At 40.2% G+C, this 24,803-nt stretch overlaps 1 protein-coding gene across 1 annotated transcript in view; it reads right to left on the bottom strand.

Annotated features, from left to right (window-relative positions):
- TMEM132B (transmembrane protein 132B) overlaps window positions 1-24,803 on the bottom strand; it is a 188,881-nt gene that overhangs the window by 31,561 nt on the left and 132,517 nt on the right. The window contains exon 4 of the mRNA XM_010582254.1: window positions 13,503-13,646. Coding sequence (XP_010580556.1) covers window positions 13,503-13,646 — 144 coding nt within the window. The remainder of the gene's footprint in view (window positions 1-13,502; window positions 13,647-24,803) is intronic.

The raw sequence follows: 24,803 nt of genomic DNA, 5'->3' as shown, positions 1-24,803 counted from the left end.
CCCATCCTGACCCACGGACACACACAATGTCAGCAACCTTCTCCGAGGAGTCACACTGCTGTACAAAACCATCTGTGTATTCTTCAAATGGGCCAAAGCTGGCGGCATTTTTTTTACAAGAATTAAGGAATTCAAAGTTGGCAATAATATATTTTTCCTCAGCAAAATTAGTTACACAAGATGAAAATATCAATAATAACATAAGGCGATTAAACAAGCCACATTGTCAAGTTTGCTAAGAACAGAAGGCTTAGCAAATGGCTGTCTACTAGACTTCAGACAACTATACTCACCAACAACATTGTAAAAAACAAACAAGCTGTAATTTAAAGTTATAGTTGCATGGTATCCACAGAGAGTACTGGGAAACATCTATACGTTGTGGGCATTTGCTTTATTAAACAAATAGCACAAAAGAAGCCTCCAGGTATCTCAACTCTCCACTGTAACAGTGCTGGCTGGATCCTCCCCATCTCACCATGGTTAAGTGCATTTATTTAGGATCCAGCTGCACCCGTGTGGTTTTCTCCCAGTGTTACATTGCCTAAAGAGACAAAAAGCCATCCCTGGACCTCCACAGGAGAAGGCTGACAGAGGAGATGTCGCAGGATAGGCTTTAAGGAGGAGAGACACAACTCTGGCAGTCTGCTCTAAGAAAAATGCAGCTCCATATTTGCAGCCGCTGTTTCCCTTCTACCCTTTATTTGCTTCAGTGTTGCTTTGTCCTCACTTACGGTACTCGGGTCCGATCTTCACTCAGTAATTTTGCACGTTTGCTTGGCATTTATAGTGCACAGAATGTGCTTAAAAACACAGCAATGAAGGATTTACTCCAAGGAAGGATTTTCTCATTTTACACTGATAATCTCTCATGCTAAACTCACTACAGGTTGGGGAAATCTAAAAGTCTACAGCTTCAGCATGGCAGGGACTATTTAAATCTGCAGTTTTCCAGTATTATTATATTGAAATCTTTTATTTGTGGGGTGGCAATAAAAGATGTGGAGAGAAAATCTCCCCTGGCAACATGTACTCTTGAAAGGCCCTTTCAAAGCAAACATTCCAGCAGTGAGAAATACTTGAGAACACTGCGTTCCGGTCTTCTCCTTCCTTCCCTCACCGCCTCCCCAGCCTGTGCTCTTAGTATCGGAATAATAAATTTCTTTGTGCCCCATCTTATGAAACCGTTTCATATCACCTTCATGCACTTAGCTGGGGAAGACCTCACAATCAAAGGTTATATTCTTTCACACAGCGCTATCAGTGTTTTATGTTTCTTTGCAGCCAAGTGTTATCAGCTGGCCATACAGCATTCAGTTTTGGGGGAAAAAAAATAATCATTGTATTCTGAAATACTGATTGCATCAAATGGCAACTAGATTGGAAGACAGTAATCACGCTGGGCTCAGGCGATTAAAAACTCGCTTGGAAAATTGGCGCTTGCTGAGCCTCTGTGGAAAGAAATGAATTAAGAAGGAAAACAATAAGGAAGGGCATACATTAATTTTGCTCTGCAGTGGATAATGTTGAGTGTAAGAGATCTAAGGAAGAACTGTGTGTATTAAGGATTTTCTCTTACGTTTTCAGAAGAAAACCAGAGAGCCATTGGAGAGGGGTTGCTAATTAAATCCAAACAGTAATCTCAGAAGCAGCAATTGGAAAAGAGCAAATAAATAAAGCATATAAATAGGAGATAGCATTTCCTGCTAGGAACTTATCATTTCTGACAATGCATCTCAAACAATGAACTCCCCCTTGCTGGCAGTCCTGCTGGGCAATCTCCATTCTCTGTTCCCTGGGTAATGTCACTCCCCTCCTCACTGCTAAGCTGCACCAGATATTTGTGCAAGTAACTCAGTGAAGGATTACCTCCCAGAATGTCTTTATTGTAGCAAGCCCTGTGTAACTCTTGTTCAGCTGTGAGATCTGTAGGGTAGGCACTGTGTCCACTTTTATATTGAGTATATTGTCAGCACTTCACAAATAATAAATGCATGCAACTCAAACGCCCAAATCTTCTTCAAAGAAGCATACATGCATTTTACAGCCTTTTCTTGACACTTGCAAGAGTTCATGTATCTCTGCTTATTATTCCCCTGTTTATTACAATACATCCTTTTCTCTGACTCTTGACAGGTTTTGGATCCGGGCTCATGTTTAATGGAGGTTTTATTCTCCAGCCCAGGGCAGCACTGTGTTACTCAGCCCATAGGACATCACAGGTGCTCTCTAGCAGGAGCAGGCTGGAATTCGCTTTGAAGGAGCTGCAGAGTTCATTAGCTGCTGACTACATGCTGCTAAAATGTATTTTTACGGAGTTGGAAGCCCACATCCTGCAATGCTTCTCACACAAGGAGTCCTTACTCTCACTCACGAAATGGGGCTATTTGCACAATTATTACGGGAGCAAAACCAGAACAGGAGCGAGCATTATAATATCTGTAATGTATATCACATAGATTTTATACACAGGGATAGATACATCTATATATATAGCATGGATCTGTCTGACTTTGCCCTCTTTGCAGTATTACTCATTCACTGGTCAGAGCATACCTGCAAGCTCTTCCCGTTTTGAGTGGATGAACCAAAGCAGAGCATTTCACCCCTAAAAGTGCCAGTTGTGTTTACAAAGCCTGCCTCCCATTGAGCCGAACCACCCAAACGCATCAGTCACTCTTCTGGACATCATGCCTCCCCTGTGCTAATTACAAATGCTGGGTCTCAGGACGTCTCCCACCTGGATGTGTCACCCAGCGAATCTGTCAGTTACTGCCAGAGACCTTTTCTCTGGGCACGTTTTGAAAAGCAGAGCAGGTGCCTGGTGGTTGCACCCCCATTTCAGACTGCTGATGAGACAGCAGTAACCTGTCCGGCCTGGCATGGAGCCCATCCTCTCCATAGCTCCAGAGCCATGGTAGATTAGAGCGCTGGGACTGGAGGGATTCACTGTGCTGCCTGTGGAATGACAGAATAAACCAAGTTTGTAAAAACGTCTATTGGAGGCTGTGTTTTTAAAACATGGCAAAGAAAGAGGTGGGTGTAGAGGATGCAGAAGAATGTCAGAGCAGGATTAGACTCTGCTGTAAACTCTTACAAGGACAGACTTCGTTTTATATGTCTACTGACCACGGTTACCATGTCTGTCCGTGTGTGTGTGTGTGTGTATATATATGAGAAGGGTGTTTATATGCCCCCCCACGCATCTATTAATTTCTATACATATATGTATCTATACATATCGCCTTGTATGCACCAGTATTTTACTGCCTCACAGTTTGCTGAGGGAATCGGTTTTTGTACTGTATGTTTGCTTTTGAATCTAAACTGCCATACTTTTTAAACAGAACCAAGTTTTTGCCATACAGCTGTGAATAGATCTGTACCAAATGTAAAATAAAAATGTTGACCAGCTGACTGGAACGCAGGTACTAAGGTGACCAAAGTTTCTGTTTGTCTTCCAGGGCATGGACTCTAGGAGATGGTGTTGTCAGTGCCAACGCTAGTAGCTGTTTGACCACTAACTACTTGTAACAGAAACACACAGACAATATGTTTATTTGTTCTAGAATCGCGGAGCACTTCCAATGCTTTTCCCTCAGCAGAAATTCATCAAAGGAGTAAAATTAAACAACCTAATATTTACAAAACAGTGATTCATTTTCATGCTGAATTCAGTGGAAAGCTGCTTAATTCCCCAGCCAAGTGTCACAGAATTCCAAATCTGCCCCACTGAGGAGTTGTAAACTGTGGAGATGATAGATTTAGTTTCTATTTCCTACTGAACAAATGCAAACTTTAAAGTTTTAATCATTGCTTGACACTTCTGATTTTTTTTAAAGATATACCTGTACCATGCTCCAACAGCCTGACTCAACTCACAAAAGCAACTCTCTACCTCTAGCAATTAAAGGAAGACTTTGATGTGGGAGTGAATGTTTAGGTACAGTGACATTAGTATAAATCAGACCTTAGGAATCCACAACACAAACCAAAATGCTAAATCCTGCCATTTATTTAACCCTGAAGCCACTGTTCCCACTGAAGCCGACAGGCACTAGAGTGCATAATGCAAGTGGAAGAAGAGAAAAGCCACACCCCAGAGTGTATTTTCCATCCCCTGTACTTCAGGCAAATGGCAAAAGAAATACTATTCATAACTTCACTTTGTTCTTTCATCCTTATTTAATGAGTTGTCCGATTCATTAATCCAGTATTTAGCTACTATTCTTTAAGGCTGGATTTTTCCCATTCCCCTCAAAATCCCAGATACACCCCAATCCTGAAGTACAAAGGTACAGATCTGCCTAGCTACATGTTATTTCTCCTCTTACTGCTGTTCCTACGAAGGAAATCAAAATAGTTTTCATTCTGATTTCCAATCCCATATTATGAGAATGCAAAAATATTAATAATTAAAAACATAGCAAGAAAAAAAATGCCTTCTACCACAGAGGAGAAAGGGAGCTGGTTACTGTCAATGGAAGGTGCTTTTTATGTCAAATAAATTAACTGCACTTCAAAATGATGGTGGTGTGTCAGCCTCATCGTCTCCATCCTCAAGTCCAATTATGTATCTCAAGGGAATGCATCCCAGAACATATTACTAAAACACAGGTGTGGATAAGTTAAACCACAAAAACATATACTCAAGCTGCATTCAAAATCCGACTGTGACCCACAGAGCCAGGGGAATGCAAAGGTTTGGTTGCTGAGCATGCCAATCGCTGCCAAGCTGCCTCAGCACAAAGTTCTCTGGAAATAAAGCCTGTTTGTGGGTTGAAAGATTCAGCATTGTATGTACATTTTAACATACACTTTTGGTGCCCAAAACACTGTTGCTTAATTAAAATGGGATGCTGTGCCATCCAGAAAGCATCATTTGCTGCCCAGTCCCACTTCTCTCAACTATCACATCAGTGAAGAGGATGGAAGGTCTTTACTTTTTTCTCATCCCATAGCTGACAGCTAATGGCTGTTTTAACTTTCACATGGAGCAAATTTTGCCCTCTGGAACACCTCTGTCACTCCAATGCCTTTCACACAGTTGCATGACTTTAGCTGAGAGCATGTTTTGGCCCCAGGGGTTTTGATGACAATGGGAATCTGAATTAATTTTCCCAGCCAGACTGATAGTTCAAGAGGTATAAAAGCCTCAGAATCCATGAGGTTCACACATCTACAATTAAAATATTTAAATGGCCAGCTGCATTGAGGTTTATAAAGGAGAGTTAATTTCCTACAGAACCTGGAGAAAAAGCCTTCAGAAGTTTGTCATTTTCTCCTGACAACACTACTTATTGCTGCATTTGTTTTTGTTGAGCCTGGACTGAGTTGTTTACTCTGTGCATCTCTTAGTATAAAATATTCAGAGTTTATCCTAAGCAATATCACGGTTCAGGCTAATGATTGTTTCCCAGGACTGGGATCCATGCCCTTTGCGTTTCTGCTCTCAGAGCAGCCAAATGCTAAGCCATAGAATTGTTTTCTTCCTCTGAAGCAGCAGCTGGTCCCTTGGAAGACACCATAAGCATCTCTGCCGAAATCTGTGTAATTGCACATGTCGGCGTGGTCTGTTCTTAACGTATCCTCTCCCAGACAAAACAGTGTTTTCTCAAGCTGGCTTTGAAGACTGTGTGTTTAAAAATAGCTTCAGGAAGATACACACATATATTTTGCTATAAACTGTGTACAATGTGTACTGTGTACAGAATATTAATTCTTCAATATGTGATTTTGTGAGATTGCCTCATTGGCAGCGTTATTGCTATATATGGAGCTGGTTTGTGTGCAAATATGATTCTAGACCCAAAGTTTTAGCTTGGCACAATCATAAAACAACATAGATTTCAACCTGTCGCTGTGTAACAGGAGTGTTTTTAAAGATAAATCTTTAATATGCAGTAAGTGGCTATGTCACTCTTTTCTGATCATAGTTTGTCTAGCTAGGAAACTAATTAGCAGAATCTGGTGACCTGAATGTCAGAACCTCTGATATTTCAACAAAAAGCAAAATCCTTAATTCAACAGTCGACGTATTGTAGAAATCTGCCATACTCTCCTGCCTATCTCTTATGACTCATAAAGATGAACTTTGTATGGGGGCAAAGAGGGTGAGGTTTTTTTGCCAAAATAACTAGAAATCATAAGAAGCTCTAATTTACAAGTTTGATGAATTGCAAGCAGCTCAGTAATATTTAATTATTGCTCTAACTTAGGCATACCTGTCTACAGATACAAAAGACAAGATACTCAGTCTTCAACAGGTTTCTTGCCAATAAATCCTACTGGGCCAAGAATATCCTTATCATCATTGTGGCACTACTGAGACAGAGACCAGCAGCTTTACAGAGGAGGTGTGGAGTAAAGCAAGAGTAAACCCTGAACTACTCAGTCCCAGGCAGGATCCTCACCTCCTAAGTAATCCTTCTGTTCAGCTGAGGAATGCTTCACTGCCGTAAACCTCTTGCCTCTGCCAGGCATCAGGGGAGTCATTATTTCAGGGGCTTTATAATGGACTGCAGAGTCCGTTACCTCCCAGCTCCCCAAAGATGGATGGAGATGAAGCTGACAGTAACTTGAGGTAGTTAACAGCTGATTTCATGGAGCTGATGATACCGACTCACTGGCACTAATCAGGTGAGATTAAAAGGACAGCATGGACAGGGAGACAGACTCACCAAATTAAACATTCGCACTTCAAAAGCTTTCTAGTTGAACAGCTGCCTGCTACAGCCCCAACCTGTCCCCTGTTCTGGGGCAAGACGGAGCGGGTAAGCCCCCAGGGCTGTCAATCTTGAACCATTCAGCAGCACTGAAGAAAAAAATCACTTAAAAAATAAGATCTAGTTCAAAATGAATTGTGTGATAAACCAACTGGCAGCAAAGTAAATCCATCATATAAACAAGTAGAGAGTATTTTCACCACTTCCAGAAAGAGTTTGGACTCCTGGAGTGAGCTAATTTCTGCGCGAGTGACCACAAAATAAAGCTCTTAGGTAATGTAGTGATAAGTACTCAAAAGTATGATAGATGGAGAAATAAGATTAGCTCCACTTTATGTACAAGTACATTACATTCTTCATCACATACTTTAACGGCGAAGCAGCTGCAGCACTTGCAAATTACAAGCTCTGGCTTTGTTTTCAGAGCTCCTGCATAAATAGTTGTATTTAACAACTCCAGGCAGGCGCTTCTTTCTGTAAATTGTCCTAAGAATGTGCTGCAAGTCTGCAGCAAGGAACTGTTCCCAAAAATGCAGTATCATTTAAATTGGAGAACTGCAGTATCACTCCCTTTCCCTAGGTTTTTTTTCCCTGTGGTTCCTTGTAGCAGTTACCATGCTGGGGTGAGCGATCACTGTGCCCTGGGTTGTTGAATAAGGTCCTCGGTTGCTCATCTGCTTTTTGTCTAGGAGAGGGAAGAACCTTCCTCAGATTCAATCTATTTCAGCTATTACCTTTCCTGTCTTTCTTACACTATTTTTACTGCACATTAGATAAAGCCTAGCTGGCTGCTGTTAGGAAAATTAGGTCTTCTATTGTTTTAACATTAATTATGGAGAGTTCAAGATAAGGTTTGTGTTAGAAAAGTAGGGGGTAGGAATGGTTTGAATTTTACTTTCATTATAATTAGACAGGAAATTATGAAAAGGTGAAAAATAATTCATTGAAGTGCTTTCCTCTAGCAAGCTAACAAGAAAAGTGCATTCTCATACAGATAGAGTTCAAGGCACATTATTGAAGCACCATTGTTCTTAATGTATGCCTCTGCCTGGACACATTGAGCCTGTTTCTATTGCACTTTACATGTGGGCAGAAATGGGCAGGATGAGGCCTTCTGACTCCATTCTGTTCAATTGAGGGCCCTTTCTGTTACAAAAAAATTAGGCTAAATTAGTCCATGGTGTAACTCCATGGAAGCCATTTGCATTACTGCAGAGATTAATTTGAACCATCAGTCAATTTCTGCATAACTTGCAAAGGACATGAAAATATGACTAATCTAAGAATGAATTAATTGGGCAGCTGTCTCCCTTTCATTTGTACGCTACTGAGATAAACATTTGGACTAAGAAGCTGTCCTCATTATAATTTCCTCACTTGATGCTGCTTTGTGGGTGATGTTTACAACTGCCACATAACTACAATGTTTTCAGAATTTTTCTTCATGTGAAATTACTATAGTTCAGGCTTTTAAAGGCACTTTTACAGGGAGAAAAAGGAGTGCATGGACCTTGCTTAGAGCTTCTAAGCAGCTGTAAAGACTGACTGTGCCCTGTAATACTGTCTTCCCTCTGTAATAAACCATCTCAAGGTGTTTGCTCCATCACTGATGTTGGTCTAACTCTTTATTTCCCTCTAACTATGGCTCGAAGGCCAGTGGGGAGCAAGTGAAACGCAATGTAACAGGCCAGCAAAACTTCAGCAGTGCTTATGCTTCCTGCCAGGATGGATGAGCAAAGGATGTCCTTGCCATGGTACAACTGCTTTAATATTTTTCTTCAAGGCCTTTTCTCCCCACCTGTGAAGACTGAGGCCCCATGGTTCAGCATACATATAGAAAGGTTCATCCCACCACGATGGGCTCCTTTATTTCTCACTGTATCACCCATCACCGAGTAGCTGAATAATTTATGCATAAATTCTTCCAAGTTTCCACCACTTCTTTCTTTTCAGGTTCACAAGCCTATTTAGCTGTGGTTTGCAAGAAAAGCAGGACACTGGGAGCGAAGTCCTTCAAGTGAGTCCATGGCAGAAGACCACCGAAGTTAATGAGACTAGTGGAGATAAGGATTTTGTCCGTTCAGCGTCAACAGTAGCTTCAGAAACTACATAAGGCAGGCTGAGGCTGGGAAAAGGATGTATTTCTCCACCTTGTTTGCAGATAAGGAAGTGAGATTCCAAGGGGAATGAGTGATTTACCCACAGTCACACAGGAAATCAGCAAGAGATATGGAAATTAATGCTGAGAAGCATTTCAGTGCTTTAATCATAAAGCCAATCTTTCCCCTCAAATGCCAACAGCATTAAATGTTCCTTTTCAATAATGGAATAAGCATAAGAGTTTCACTGACTTACAGTAATGCTTCCATCAAAATATTTAAAGGGTAGCCAGTTCAAGTTGAAATGGTTGGTCAGTATTACGACCTATGTCCAACTGTAGGGATCAGCAATTGTAGGGACCAGGGATTGTAGTTGAACTGAGCAAGTTTACCTGTGAGATTCCTTTGAGGATCAAGTCATGCTAAGGTCAGAAAATGCAAGGTCAAAAAGTACTACGTGCGTTTCATTATATTTACTACTAATTAGGTATGCTTTGAAAAATGTGGACTGAAATATTCTCTTGCTGGGAAGCTATCAAACTGTTAGGCTGAGGGAATATACAGCTTAGAATAGGAAAGATTCACATCTCTTGCCTACAAATAAATCACTTGTACATTATCTATCTATCTGACCATCTCTGAGTAGTATTTATATTAACGTGATATCTAGGTAGCTGCCCAGAGAAGCACTTTTTGTATAAATACATAATAGCCTGGGCCAAAGTCTGTTTTTATTTAAACTAGCTTCAATTCATTGTGTCTTAATTGAAAATGATGGTGTTACATCAGTGATCAAAGAATTGTCTCATTAATTGTCTATTAAATCATTAGCTATTAAACAGAAATAAAAGGTTAAGAATGCAACACTCTTTGTTCTGCCCAAAAGAATATGAATATCTCTCCAATTACAAAGAAACAATAAAGGCAGAATTAACAGTGAAAAGAAGCTTAAGATTAGGCAATTACATCCAAAATGCCTGACAACTCTTATTAGAGGTTTTAGCAGTACAACCTATATAGAAAAGGCAACACAAATTTGGAAGTGAAGTCAATATTGACTTTACCAAAGGGGCTTGTAAAGGGAATATGCAAATTTCTGAAAAAATATAGGCACATAAACCCTGTACTAAATTTTAACTCAGCTAATTAATCGTTATGGATGCAATCTTGCAACCAATACATATATTTCCAGTTAAAAAATTATGCTTTAACAGCATTCAGTCTGAGAGCACCTCTCAGTAATTTGTGACTGAAATCCATTACACGTATGCTGCGATTTTCACAAAAATAACATTACTCCCATTTTATATCACCAGGACGAGGCAAGATGAACTCAGTGAAGACTACATTCAGACCTCTTGTTTTTGTTCATTAAGTCAATATATTAGGGAGTCAGGTACCAGGTCTGGGAAAGAGTCCCAGAGGCATTCTCTTCTGTCAGTGATTTGATACCCAAATAATTTCACAGAGCAGTCAAATGAAGACCTGATTTATACCTACTTAGTCACTACCAAAAAAGGGGGAATTATAGTGCAAATCTTGTAGGACCTGTTCAGAATTTTGGCCGGTGTTTTGGTCTGCTCTATCCAGATCACTCAAAGGTGTGGGAAGGCACTCATCAGCTGGAAGGTGCTCTGGAGCAGCTCTAATTCCACGTAGATATACAACCAGTTTTGAAAAAGCAAAAAAGGAAGATGGTCAAAAGGCAAGAGCTTTGCTTTCTTGAATTGTATAAATCCACAACTGCAACTAGAAATCTTGTCTCTGCTCACAGAGGTCATGTCAAGCCTTATTTAGTTGCTAGCTTCAGTGGACCTTTTAAATCTGGGAACCAGAATAACTTCATGTCCAGCTTTGACAGGATATCCATATGGACGACTGCTGATGAACTAAATGGACTTTAAACAGACAGTGTTTTGAATGCAACATCTCTCTAACACTGCAGATACTAATTTTATTAGTGGAAAAGGAATAGGAGTCTTTTTCCTGACCTTTTCCTATCTGGTTCAGTCCAGTATTCTCTAAACTACAGCAAGTCCTAGAAATACTAGAAACTCAATTAATAGAAACAATGGTCCACAGACATTGTCTTTTAGCTCTTGATCTGGTTTTCTGGAGTGCAAAGAAAAGACAGTCTCAGCAATATGTTGATGATATATAACTTGGTGCTTGCATTTATAATAATAACAATTTGTTATTTGTATTTATCAACTGATAAATAATAGCCACTAATCGGATAATAGCTATATGGCACACAGCAAAAAAAGAATAGCAGAATTTATCAAGAGAGTCTTTTCCTTTGACAATTAAGTTAGTCATAAACAAAGATACTCATTCATGTTCCTTCTGGTAAGGACTCTCAAGGAAATTTTGTTTCCAGAAAAAGAAAATGTGATTTTTTTTCTTTTCTCATCTGATATATAAGGGAAAATATAGAAGCTAGAGCACAGGCTAGAGACTCAAAAGACCTATTCCATCACTGGCTGAGTCTAAACATTGGAATAGTCACTTTCATGAAAAGGGAATATTACACTTACGTCCTTTGCAAAATGCTTTGAGGTATGAAAAGTTATAGTTATTGTATAACTAAGCCCTAAGCTATCAACTTCTCTGAGGATACAATGGCACACATGCCTCTGCCCAATAATTTGAATCTTATTTATGAATTACTTGCTTTCATGTTAAATGGAGATAAATAATTGTTGTTGGACCTAAAATGTAATGAAATTTTGTTTGTTTTAGAAAATGTAATTTATCTCCAAAATTGGTAACAAGCTTATTCAGAGTTGTCAAAAGGTGAATTTTTTATTCCAGCATATCATCTTCAAAATAAATAGCTTTGCTCTGTGCAATTCTTTAGGCAGATAAAGAACATAAAAATTTATCTGACAAAGTACAAGCTATCTGTTAGGACCTTTGCAGTCTCATCTACAAAGAGGTTATAATAATAGGTTAAAACTACACAGGTATAGAATGTGGGTTTCAAATGCAATCTGAAGAGAAATTAAAGTGCTCAGGTCTGGAATACATTCACACATGACCCCACCTGGAGCACTGCGTTCAGCTCTGGGGCCCACAACATAAGAAGGACAGGGATCTGTTGGAGCAAGTCCAGAGGAGGGCCACCAAGATGATCAGAGGGCTGGAGCACCTCTCCTATGAAGACAGGCTGAGAGAATTGGGGTTGTTCAGACTGGAGAAGAGAAGGTTCCGGGAAGACCTTACAGCAGCCTGCCAGTACCTAAAGGGGGTCTACGAGAAAGCCAGAGAGGGACTTTTACAAGGGCATGTTGTGGGAGGACAAGGGGTAATGGTTTTAAACTGAAAGAGGGTAGATTTAGATTAGCTGTAAGGAAGAAGTTCTTCACTGTGAGGGTGGCGAGGCACTGGAGCAGGTTGCCCAGAGAAGTTGTGGATGGCCCATCCCTGGCAGGGTTCAAGGCCAGGTTGGATGGGGCTTTGAGCAACCTGGTCTAGTGGAAGGTGTCCCTGCCCATGGCAGGGGGCTTGGAACTAGATGATCTTTAAGGTCCCTTCCAACCCAAACCATTCTGTGATTCTATGACACAACTGATAGCTAGAATATGGGGAGGAACTTGCTTCTTGAAAGCTACAGAGAGAGTTTATCATAGATCTACAGGTTACAGGATTAGTATACTACTCTATTTTTATAGTTTTTATATATAATATATACTGGACTTTCCTCAAATTGAAACAAAGAAACTATCTTTCTAGGACTACCTTAAGAAACTCATAAATAATATTAAAAAACCCCAGCCCTATACAGAATTCACTGTAGTCAATTCTTAGGTTCATTTAAATAAAAAAAAAAAATCACCCCCAAACCACATGATAAATCAACTAAACCTATTAGAAGTTATTCAAAAGGACCTCTTTTATGCCTAAAAATAATAATCAGCTAAAAGCTGAAAGCCATGCAGTGGTGTCAGAAGTCATGCAGTCAGTGTCTTGATAAAGTCATATTAATGCTATTTTCATCTCAATGTCAGAGGGAAAGCCAGTTGAACATATTATTTAAAAAAAAAAAACAAACCACAAACCACAAACATTGTTTAAAAGCTCCCAGCTCTCATTTTAAGAATTTTTGCCATATAGTTGTTATTTCCTACTCTCTGTCATGCTCCTCCAGCTTTTGGTACAGTTCAGTGTCTTTACTTATAAGAAATTCCTGGCTGGAAAGCAGGTGATGCAGTGAGAAGCATGTAGGAAACCTTGCTGTACACGGTAACAACATACTGCATTATTACTGTTAAATAATGGATGCAGAAAAGGCACACAAGAACAAAGTTCCCTGGGTGGGGAGCTGACTTTTCCCAAGTGTGATGTATCAGACAACACGTTCTTCCTCATCAGCACTGGCTGGCCAGAGAAGAAAGACTAGGACTGCTCTTTCAGCATCCCTGGCCCTCTCTCGCATATGGAACACACCAGGCAAAAATGGCTCTGCATCAGTCTATGGAAACGTGCTAACCCCGCATAACCTCTGGAGACCGCTCTCCTCATTGCACAGTGGCAACAACCCACCGCCACAGAAACAGCCATGAGTGTAAAACAACTGGTTGAAATAAAGTCCCGAATGTGGGCTAGGTCTCAATATGGTGGTGGTGGAGGAGAAAAGGGTGAAAACTCCGTTCTCCGCCTCATGTGGGTGCCTTACCTTTATGACGTCTTCATCAGCTGATTTGCACTCAGCGGAGTCTGAAACATCGACCACGGACCCATCCTCCTGCACAGCAACAACCTTGACTGGAACAGACACCGTTTTGCCCGTCAGAATGGCCGTGTTAAGGACTTCCGTGTCCTGTATGCACACACACACAAACAAAGGATGGGCGTTACAGAAGCACAAAACCATGAGAATGTTGCAGGGGTCAGACCGATGAACCAAAACGCTGCCTCTGACAGGGGCAGGAGCAGAGGAGCGACCCTTCCTTGCACATACCCTTTGAGCTCCCTGCAGTCAATGGTTTAACAATTTTCTAAGCCAAAAGTTGCATCTGGACCATCAAGTTCTAGTTTTGACAAACATGGGTTTACTCTTTTTGAGCCCATTTACAGGTTTGGCTGCTGTGGCAATGAAATCTGTAACGCAGTTACGTGCGAAGGCACATCTGCAGCTTGGCAGAACCACAGTGCTATTCAGGTATGATCTCCAGACGGTGTCAGCGACTCTTCCCACCCCTTTGCCCCGAATCATGCCAGTGATTTGGGAGGTGATTATCAAGCATTACAATAACAGCGTTTCTTCCTTACTGTTCCAGCTAACAGTGTTGTGAGCTGACCATTTTCCCTTTTTGAGACATAAAGACATGATGAGAAAAAGTATGGATGAGGTAAGGTATTAGAAACTAAGCAATGCCATCCATATACAATTTTTTTAGTCTTTCCCCATCAAAATCCCACCTAGAGATGTTTTACCACATTTATCTCTAATCCTGATGAATTCACAGTGCTGGCATTCTAATGACTCCATTAACACAGCCTTCCTCTGTGTCTCAGTATGGCTGCAGTTTGATTAATTACTCCAAATGAGTTGCTACAGAGGTCCCTGCCTTGCGTAAGCAGGTATGCAGACTGGAGGGGAACAGCCTCCAAAGGCCTACAGAGCAGCTTGTCTCTGCTTAAGCAGTGCTTACTGCAGGCCCAGAACTGACACGCACGCAGAGCAAGAACTAGAGATTCAGTCTGGCCTTCTCAAAAAGCCTGCAATAGGAAATACTGCTTCGAATCAATCCGCTTTTCATTTTTCAACTTCCATAAAACTAATTGCTTGCCAGTTGGAAAAAAAAAGTTGCTTCAAACTAATCTAACTTTAAATTCCATTATTAGAATTGGAGGAAGAAGAAATGGATTTTAGTGAAAAATTTGATGGCAGCTTGCATAGGGAGATATATTCACTATCATTTGCTTCTGTCTGCTAGCTAGATTGATAGAAAATAATGGGCATTGACCACAAGCTAAGGACAGCTGGAGAAGACCAATAAATACTTGCAACTAAGATGTATTATTAATCAATATTCGGAAACTTCTACAAAAAGCACCCTGAATTAAATGAGTTGAAGTACTAATAACACTAGTGCCAGCTAACTAATATAGTCTACTAGAGCTTTATGGGCAGTCATGTTCCAGAAAAGCATTTAAGCATGTACTCGAGTCCATTTCTGTTCAGAACAGCTCTAAAAGTATGTGCTCAACTTGACACTTAGATTTCAATGTGATTTAAGCATGCATTTAAGTGTTGTCCTGAATAGAGATGCTTTTCTGAATAATACCTCATGAAATAAATATACTGCCTTTGTTCTGTTCTCTGCAAGGCACAAACCAGATGTTTTACACAGTAAATGACTGTCTAGTTTTTGTTTATGCTGAATGGGTTCATTTATAACCAGCTGCCATCCATGAGGGAGGGACACTGGGAAAGACAGAAGTATGTGACAAAAGTGGAAGTGTGAAAGAACAACTGTAAAACCTTTACAAAGACTGAGCTTTGAACAAAACCAAGACGAAAATGTACTGTTAGGTGAGAGAAAACAATCAGATGCACCTCAGGTGAAAAGAGGTTGAGGTTGTATAAGACAGCAAAAGAGAAGCTGAGGGTGCTTTGTCCACTAGTATGTCAGAGAAGAGATAGTTAGATTTCACCAAACCAACTGCAAATATCCCATAAATCCTAAGCCATCAATCCAATAGAAACATATGCCAGATACATGATGAAGACATGGTGGTCCTGTGTTAAAACTCTCCCAAGAAGCAGTTTGCCAGCATGCTATTTCTAAGCCGTTCTTCAACCACAGTCAGTCTTTTTCAGTGCATCAGGGGAAACAGTATTTTTGCCAAGGTCACAAACTACGAGCATGTGACTAATTCTACTTCCAAACCCACTTTCTGTTAGCACAGCTATGTAACTCCTACATGTCAGGGGCAGGCAGCACTGCAATTATGGTCTGATCCAAAGCCCTACTGAGTCATAGATGAAAGGCTTCTTTTTACTTCAGTGGACTTAGAACCAGGTTCTCAACAGGCCTGAACTAATTTCTCCTTTGGTTTTTGCACTGTTTGTTGCATCACCCTAGTGTTGACCTTCATGTGTGACAAAGCATAAACAAAACCTCTAGCCTCCTTTTAACACTAAGTGCTGCTTAGCTACCAAGCTGAAGTCAAACTTCGATGCTCTGAAGGATAATGCAAAGTTTATAAAGACATTTGCATTCCTTTTGTAAACTCCCTGTGAAGATAAGCATGAGAGAAAAGGTCTTAAAGGAGACACCTCCGACCCTGCTATTTGTGGGCGCTCTGAAATATGCTCATCCTACTCCTGACACAAGCACTGTCCTGAACCTTCCCTCCTTCCCAGCGTGTACAGGTACCACTGTGCTAATTAGCTGATGCTGCTTCACTTCACTGGTAAGCAATTCTACTATCTAAGTTAATATTTCAGATGCCTGATACCTGGATTGAGTGCTACACAAGTATAATAGGCTGTGTAAAGACCTTTTTAAGAGCTGGCTATTTATAGACTAAAAAAATGTATTTCCTCTGAGGAAGAAATATGAAGGCAGAACTGAACTAATTGACTGTCCATTAGATTTATAAACGGACTTTTTTTTTTTTAGTGCATCTTCAACAAGTAATAGCATTTAACCTAGATTCTGTTGGGCTTGTTTTATATTTCCACGGTGGGGTTTACTGCAGAAGAAATGCGTTACTGCATTTAAGATACCTGTGCTGGTTATTATTAACAGCATCTGAAATGAAGAGAGGGGTAATAATGTTGATTTACATGGGCAGGTCCTCCCGCATGGCACACCATCAGTGAAACATCTGAACAACACCCAGCGACCACCAGCACAAACCTCTAACGGCTGACACTGCAAGGTCCCAGGTGAAAAACTGGGAATCTCTTCCCATTTCTTTTGTCGAGGGTTTCAGCTGCCAGATCTTGACCAAAACCTTCAATTCAAGCAGCCTGGGTGGAAGCTACACATTCATATTGCAGGCTCTATCCCTGAATAATAATTATGTGCGTGTTTATCTCCAGCTCCTTCTCTGTACCTGAATGCATTAGCACTTCAGCAGAGCTCTTCTTAATTACAACTGTAACCTGCTAATAGCATTTCTTTGTTGTCTGAAGGAATCTACTTCTTATCCAGCCTAGGCTAAATTAAAATTTAATACAACATCAGGTCGCAACAGAACTAGGAAGCAAATGACAGCTGTTTAATTAAAACCTAAAGCTGATTAGATGGCACTATGGAGAGAAATACTCAAGAGGAAGAGCAGAAAACTACCAAAACTCAAGGCCAGGATAATGGCTTTATTTAAATATGAATAAACCCTGCGCACAGCCATAGTAAATGTTTGACAACTTATTGCTTTGGACAAATGGGGGGAAACGTGAATGGGAGACGTGTCAAGAGTCATGATAGCGCTGTGATTACCAACGCTGCTGTTACCTATGTATGTGACCAGAAGCAGGGATTACTGAGGAATGACTGCAATAGGTAGACACGAACCAATTGAGGAACTCCAGGCATAAAGTTCCCAATAATTAGGCTCTAAACAACACCACACCAACCTAAATCCTCCTCAGGCATGTGACCCTACAACAGCTCACCCAGCTACTGTGAGCCAACATGACACAGTTTTCCCCCCTCTTCTGGCTGAAAAATAAAGACATGGAGAAATAGATAATGCATCTCACAAGAAAGCATCTCAGGAGCCAGGAGCTGGACACAGGTTACCTAGACCCCAGCTCAAAGCCGCCAGTGCATCTTTCCTGCCCCTCCAGGAGCAGCCAGCATCCTTTCCACGAAGTCTGGCATGGCAAAAGGCCCCACACCGACTCAGTTTACTGTGACAGATATCATCCTTGTGATGAATGCACAAGCTGGATGTGGTTTTTTAGAGGTTAACAAAACATGCTACAGTACAGTAAACCCAATAAACACTCAATTGTAAATCAAGAGGGAAACCTAAAGCCAACCCTGTTCCACTGACAAATGCTACAGCTAAATGCCTTTTGGCATTTAGTTGAAATGACTGTCTTCAGTGAAGAAGGCATAGAGCTGAAACATTTGTCTGCAGAATTGCATTCCTTCATTATTATTTTTTTCCCCAGAGTGTACCTCGCAAAAATACATTTGTAATATTAGAAGGAATCTTTAGGAACCAGTTCTCCTGCCTGGAAACAGCATCTCTTAAAAAATGTAAATTATAGGGCAGATTGTGACGTGTGGGCTGGGTTAGGGGAGGTTTTTTTATTTGATAAATTATTCACCACCTTTTTCTTCAGATCAAAGAGCAAGGCAATATAAGTCCATTAAGCAAGCTTAATATATAAATTAGATGCTTTGCTGAAATTATTATAATCCAAAGCAATTCTGTACTTTTTCCCCCTCCTAGCTGAATATCATTTTAGGTGTCCAATACATATTAATGAAGCCTGGTTGCTAGAAAGCTATTTATATTTTCCACCATTATATCAGGTAAGATATACCATTTTGCCACCCAATGGTGAGAATGAACAACTGAGATTACGTGTTTATGAAACATTAGAAAACATAAACAATCTTGCAAAGAATTCACATTGTTCTTTGACCCTTTTTCCTCCCCACATTCACAAAGTCAGTCCACTTCATGCCAGGGAGCCAGACCCCACAGTAATGCTAGCAGGAGTGCTGCTAGCTGCTTTGGCAGATGGCTGATCGGTTGTTATTTGTGGGCTGAACGGGCAATCCTGCCTGCCCAGGACTTGCCTCAAGACTGCAGAGGCTGTGCATGTGAAAGGAGTTCCATTACAAGTCCTAATAAAGGGCCGAATAGTGGCTAATTCCCTACTCTGCAAACATCACTTCAGTGCAGCCACTTGTGGAATCAACTGTTTACCAAGTTTTCAGGAGTCAGAGCGAGGCCTAAAGTGTAACCACACACGAGTCCTCCTGCCCTGACAAGCACGCGTGTCCCTAGGTTATTCCCACTTCCCTCCAACCTTCCTCTGTCTCCGGCTGTTTCCTCATTTCAGCTTCTTATCCAGCATATCGCTATTAGGAGTGATCAGTTATGACAGATGGCAAATCACAAATACTGCAGGCTATCGTGTCAAAGTTAAAGGCCATCCTTTATCTCCTTTGTTTACCTGCATAATAGCTCTACTTCATATTGGGATCCCAAAGGAGGAAAAGGCAGGTGCATATATTCTACAGGAGAAATTAATTAATGTAGATTGAACCATACAGAGAGGTTCTTAATCACCAATTCTTACAGAACAATGTAAGCAGCAACTATTAGCCTAATTGAATATTATTCTAGATGTATATTAGCATGTGCTGCAAAAACAATTTGCTATAGCACAAAAAAGCATGATACAGAGACTCCAAAGTGGAATCTTATTTCATAACTTGTCTTTTTGCCGCAGATATGCTGAAGGAAGCTCTTATCTTAGCAGAGTGTACCTGGCACACACGATCAGCCAGAGTGGTAATTCTGTCTTGGAGTTCGTGGAAACTAAAGCTGAGATTTATTCCATTTCCATGTTTTTTTATGAAGGAAATTCAGCTCATTTTGAGGTTTATGTAGGATGAATAAGCAAAACCTGCTGCTGAAGGTGAAACCTGATTAGAAGCACAGATACTGTCATATCTATGACCCGAGGCAGTTTTATTTTATTTTTTATAACTCAGAACAGATCTGCCCCCATTAAGGAAAGGTTCAGAACACAGCCTGGTGCACTTGGCAGAAGTAATTGCAACCTGTCAGGCAGTCTCCGCTGTCTCAGCTAAGTACCAGTGCCTTCTGCATGAGCAAAAGACCTTTCCTGAGACTGCGCTCATGCTATTTTGCTTCAGCCCATTATGTCCCAGTAGAGTGTATTCTCCAAACCTGCTGTGTTAAACATCATGACACCATTGCTCTGAAGTGCATACCTGGGATAGAAGCAATGAGAAATTCTTACAGCTGGAGAGCAACTATCACACATCTGATTTTAGTTGTCTGCACAGAGAAGAGACACCAGGAGCTCCCAGCTTGTGTTTCAGGACCTTTTAGTACACCAAGAAATACAGGACCTGAAGTCAGCCTAAAAGTATGGTAAACTCTGCCAGTCATTCACATTGGAATATACAGTATATTTAGAGATATGTATAGTACCTCAGCATTCATCTGACAGACTTGTACCAGTTCTTCTCAATAGTAAGTGATTGGTAACCATTTTCAAGCATATTTAGAAATTCACAGTTCATTTAAAGATGTTGTTTTTTCCCTTTTTATTCCAGAAAAACATGATCATGTTCTGACTTAATAAAATTGTGTGTCACCTCCAACTGAAATCAAACAATATCACCCTGAATTCAAGAGGATACAAAACAGGTAGAGTTGTCTACTCAAGAGCAATGACATGAGCCTCAGTACAAACTGATACAGTAATGATTGTTTTCAAATGGCCATGAAATGACAATATAAACACTCCTCAAAGGCATTGCTTTTTCCACAGAAAAATCTAGGGAGGCCATGCTTTGCCTAGTTTATGGAACATAACTATTGGATTCACTTGAGTACCAACAGTAGTCAAAGATACAATTTTCTAACTCCGTATCTTTGTCCCACAAGCTTAATAATATTTAATAGCATTGCGGATGGCCATTTTGAAGAATTTCTTTCAGACACTCCTCCAATTGCTTTCCTAGTCATCACAATTTCTTTCGGAGTGGGCTGGAAGGAGCGTTTTCTGGAGGAAGTTCTATGCCACCGGTACAATAGGAGAGCTGGCAACTCACTGGCTTGAAAAGGCTTCAGTTTCACAAGTGCAAAACTACAGACATTGAAACATAAGGTTGCGTATCACATGAGTTTACTGCCGCAATCTGTGTGCTCATCTTCTACCATGAGTGCTACCTGGGCAGAAATCCATGTCCTTCTGTAATAACAGCTGTTTAATGCTATAGAAGAATGCACAAATTAATTACAGCATGTCTACATGACTTCCCAACATCCTGCAGGAGCATCCTCTCATGGAGGGAGTGTGGGTTCTATTCCTGCTTCAGACACAGTGACTTGCTTCATTAAGCCATTCACAGAGTGGCTACTGCTTCAGAATACCTGTTTATGAGCAGAAAAAGATACATTGGAAAGCGACTGTGACATCATGCAAAGTCCTCTGAAATCCCCTGATAGAAGACAGTTGTCTAGCATTTGCTAGACAGGGGGTTCAGGAGAACTGGATTTTATGTCTTCTCCCTCAGCATAGCTCAAACACTGGTGTAAGTCCAGAGCTCATAACGTACCAAGTAAATGCAATAAAGAACTGTATTTTCTGGACAAAGCTAGATGCATATACTTATTAACTCTATTTGAGAAGCACATTATGGATTTTAAAATGGAATAGAGATCTACTAGATGCTCACATTCATCATCCTGCAAAAGGAGGGTGTCATTTTCTGAAGAACATGGATCTGACCGGAGAGACCCATGCCTTAACCAAAGAAGTTTGGTTTGTTTTTTTCGTGAAGATGGTCTGTCTTACCTGTCAGGACCAGACTGCTGTACTTACTTATTTTACCTATTTAAGTGATTTCATGGGCTTGCATTCGACTACTCTCAGATGTAAAGCATACACACACACTGCTGCAGGACTGGCTTTTCAGACAGCAAACACTTTGGAAGCAGACTGTTTCCCACTGTCTGCTCTCCCTCAGAAAGGCCATTCTCCCCCAAAGCGCCTGCGGCGAGTCATTCATTCTCTGGCAGTTCCTGTCTTAGGCACATGTCTTAGGACAGCATAAGTGACACTTTGGAAGTTTTATCTCTCTCCATTGCCTACTAAAGGGCTCAGATGTCTAGCTTAGACTCGATGTCTAGAATTAGGGGAGAGAAACTCTATCCCTTCCCACTTTCAAAATTATAAACAATCAGTACCTGTATATTACTGTTAGCGCCTTCACTCCTAACAATTTTTACACCACTGCATGTTTCCTACAGTGACATGGACTTCACAGATGATACAACCATGCCTTTTATCTACTTTACTTCATAAAGCTGCCTACTACTGTATTTGATGCAGTGAAAATTAAAAGCAGGAGAACACATCTGTAGCCAGTCTAGGTATCAGCCTTTACTATCCTTGCACACCAGAGCTTTCTGGTGTTTTATTCACTGATTTTGGGAGCATCCATCAACTGTATATTGCTCATCCACTTGAACGAAGTGTTGCCTTTCAAGTCTTCAACATTTACTTTCTACTTAAACAAACACTACAGATGTCTCCTGCCTGTGTTTAGAACTGCCTGGAAACTTTTTTGACAAGGAGAAAAAAAAAAGTTTCTTGACAAAAATCAAAAAGCATAAAAAAGACACCTCTGAGAATATTTTCTTTTGAAAAAAGCTAAAATTAAAAATTCTGATTTTTTTTCAAATAAGAATATTGATTTATTTGAGGTGAGGTTTTGAGAGTCTTCTGACTGATCTAAGGACTACTTGAGGTTTTTTTTTCTTCCTTCCTCTGCTTCTTCTTGGCTTGAATTTTGTTCTTCATTTTAATTTTTCAGTCTGTTCACCTTGTACCTGTTCAGAAGTGCTGCCTTGTTCTGACATGCCCCTATGTCTGCTTATTTCTTTTTTTGCTCAACTTTTATAAAGAACAACCTCTTTTTTATTCAAGTTCAGAATGAAATCCCTTTTTTGTTTTCATGATTGAATTTCTCAGTGAACTCTTGTGCAGTGTATTTATTTCCTGCAGACTAGGAGAATATAATCTGTGTTTCAAAAGCTGAGCCAGTGCTTTCAGAACATCAGTATTTTTCCAGAGTCCATCAGCTTTTAGTAGACACAGTCGCTCAAACTAAAGAATGTTTTAAGAACCTGTGAGCAAAAATAGTCTGACTGGATTCTGCTCTCGGCTAGACTGGTGCAAGAGGGAGTAATTATAATAAAGACCATGACGTTACACAAATGTAAAAGTCCTGTGAAATCAGGATCAAACTATTTAATTTTTCATCTTTCCCCCGTCTCTCTTTCATCTGTTCTAAAAATTACATATTGAACGATTTATTTTAATTACTCCTTATAGTATCTTGTCTTTCCCAATACTGCAAAACCAGTTCTCAGCTCTGCCAAGGACAACAGGATGGTTATCTTCATTATACAGTTAAAATAACTGAGGCAGAAGAAATCCCACCAGGCCAGTGACAAATCAAGAAACTGAGTCCATATACCCAAAGTCCTAGGTCCATGCTTTTTCTGAGAGGTTACGCTCAAACCTACTGTCTTCAGGCTGTTGGTTCAGTACAGTTTAAATACCAATTCCCACATCTTTCCTATTAAATGGCCTTTTTGCATAACAAGTAAATGCTGAGCATGCGACATCTCAAACAGTTAATTTATTGGTTGGTTAACTGAAATTCAGCTGTGCAGCAAAAAAAGTATCAGTGACTGTAAAGAAATATAGAGGGCTACAAATAAAGCAACCAGTAACAGATGGAAGGAAAGGAAGAAATACTGTATTACTTGTCACCCTTCTTAAGTGGAAAATGATAATGGCATATTAGCATATACTCTAATGCCACAGACAGCTGAATGCACTTAAGAGAAAAATCAGAGTACCTCTTAATATGAAACTATTGCAAAACGTTCCATTTTAAGAGGCCTTCCAGTGTCATCTCACAGGTGGTTGGAAATGGGGCAAGACAATAGCAGACAAGGGGGATGACAATAATGTTTCTCAGGAATAGAAATAGAAAGTGACAGTATTATTGGTTTTCAATAGAAGCATTCTGTAAACAGACAAAGGTCTTCCATTTATTATTCTATGGAAGCAAGTATGTATCAAAATCACAGCATGTTTCTTTGATAAAGAATTTTAACAATGGTTCCTTGTCCTTATCCCTCAGCACCAAACTCAGCCCAAGCAGGGGACTGCAACATGGTTTTAAAACTTTTAGTTTAAAATTATTTGTAAACTATATGAAGTAGTGGCTGACTTGGTTTTCCAACTCAGCAAAAGACATTGAAGGACAGAAGGAAAATGAAAAAAGACTTCTATCTTTGCTTCCAAAGTATTATCTTCATAATTAGCCTTTAGAAGTCATTAAGACATTATTCAAATTCAAACTTTACAATCTATTTCTTTAGAACCTGTTACATTATGTGTAATGGAAAAAATACTGATCTTCCAGAAAGATAAACTAGGTACCGCTAGAGAGGAAAAGGAGAATTACGCAGTTTGTGTTGAAGAACACATCTACAGGAACTATCTCGGTGGAGGAAAACGTTTCCCATTTGCTGCCATTTTACTTAATGCAAGACACACAATTACAGACCCTGACTCAGTTGCGAAGAGAAATTAGATCACCACTACTGGACTGTTCAAATAGAATGAATATTCGCTATTCACCTCCATTAAGGAAATTTATCTTCCTTAAAATTGGCTGTTAACCATTCATTCTTTACTTTTCCTCTAACAATGGGCAGATTTCCAAATGATAATACATGTATTTCTTCTTTTGCAGTACCATTTTCAAATTATTTACTGTTGTAAGGTGGGAAGAAGGCCAGGTCTAATGCCATATTCCTTCTTGTACTGCAGCTGATGGGGTCTTCTTGCTGCATAGTCATTGCTCCTGCTAAATGGACAAATGCAAGGGAAGATGCTTTTGACAGAAGACATAGCTTAAGAAAAGATAAGGTTCTCTGGCATTTTGGCACATCATTTTAGCAAAAGATTGACCAAAAAGGAAAAAGTGTTGCACCTAAAGGCCTTCATAAATGTAACACAGAATTCCAGCTCAAAAGTGCATTCAGTTGAAAGCACCCCTATACACGTACCACACAGAAAAGAGCAAGCTCTCCTCACCTTCCACTTCTCCTTATAATTTTGGCTCTTTCCTGTCTTTTCTTACACTTTGGAGTATTTAGCCACGTTCTCCCTCCCTGATGACATCTCACTTCCTCGATGGTTCAAATGCGCTCA

This window comes from Haliaeetus leucocephalus, unplaced genomic scaffold (assembly GCF_000737465.1).
Source record: "Haliaeetus leucocephalus isolate CR32 unplaced genomic scaffold, Haliaeetus_leucocephalus-4.0 Scaffold840, whole genome shotgun sequence".
Classification (NCBI taxonomy): domain Eukaryota; kingdom Metazoa; phylum Chordata; class Aves; order Accipitriformes; family Accipitridae; genus Haliaeetus; species Haliaeetus leucocephalus.
Note: the sequence above shows the minus strand (reverse complement) of the source record. Positions and strands in the feature narration are given on the sequence as shown.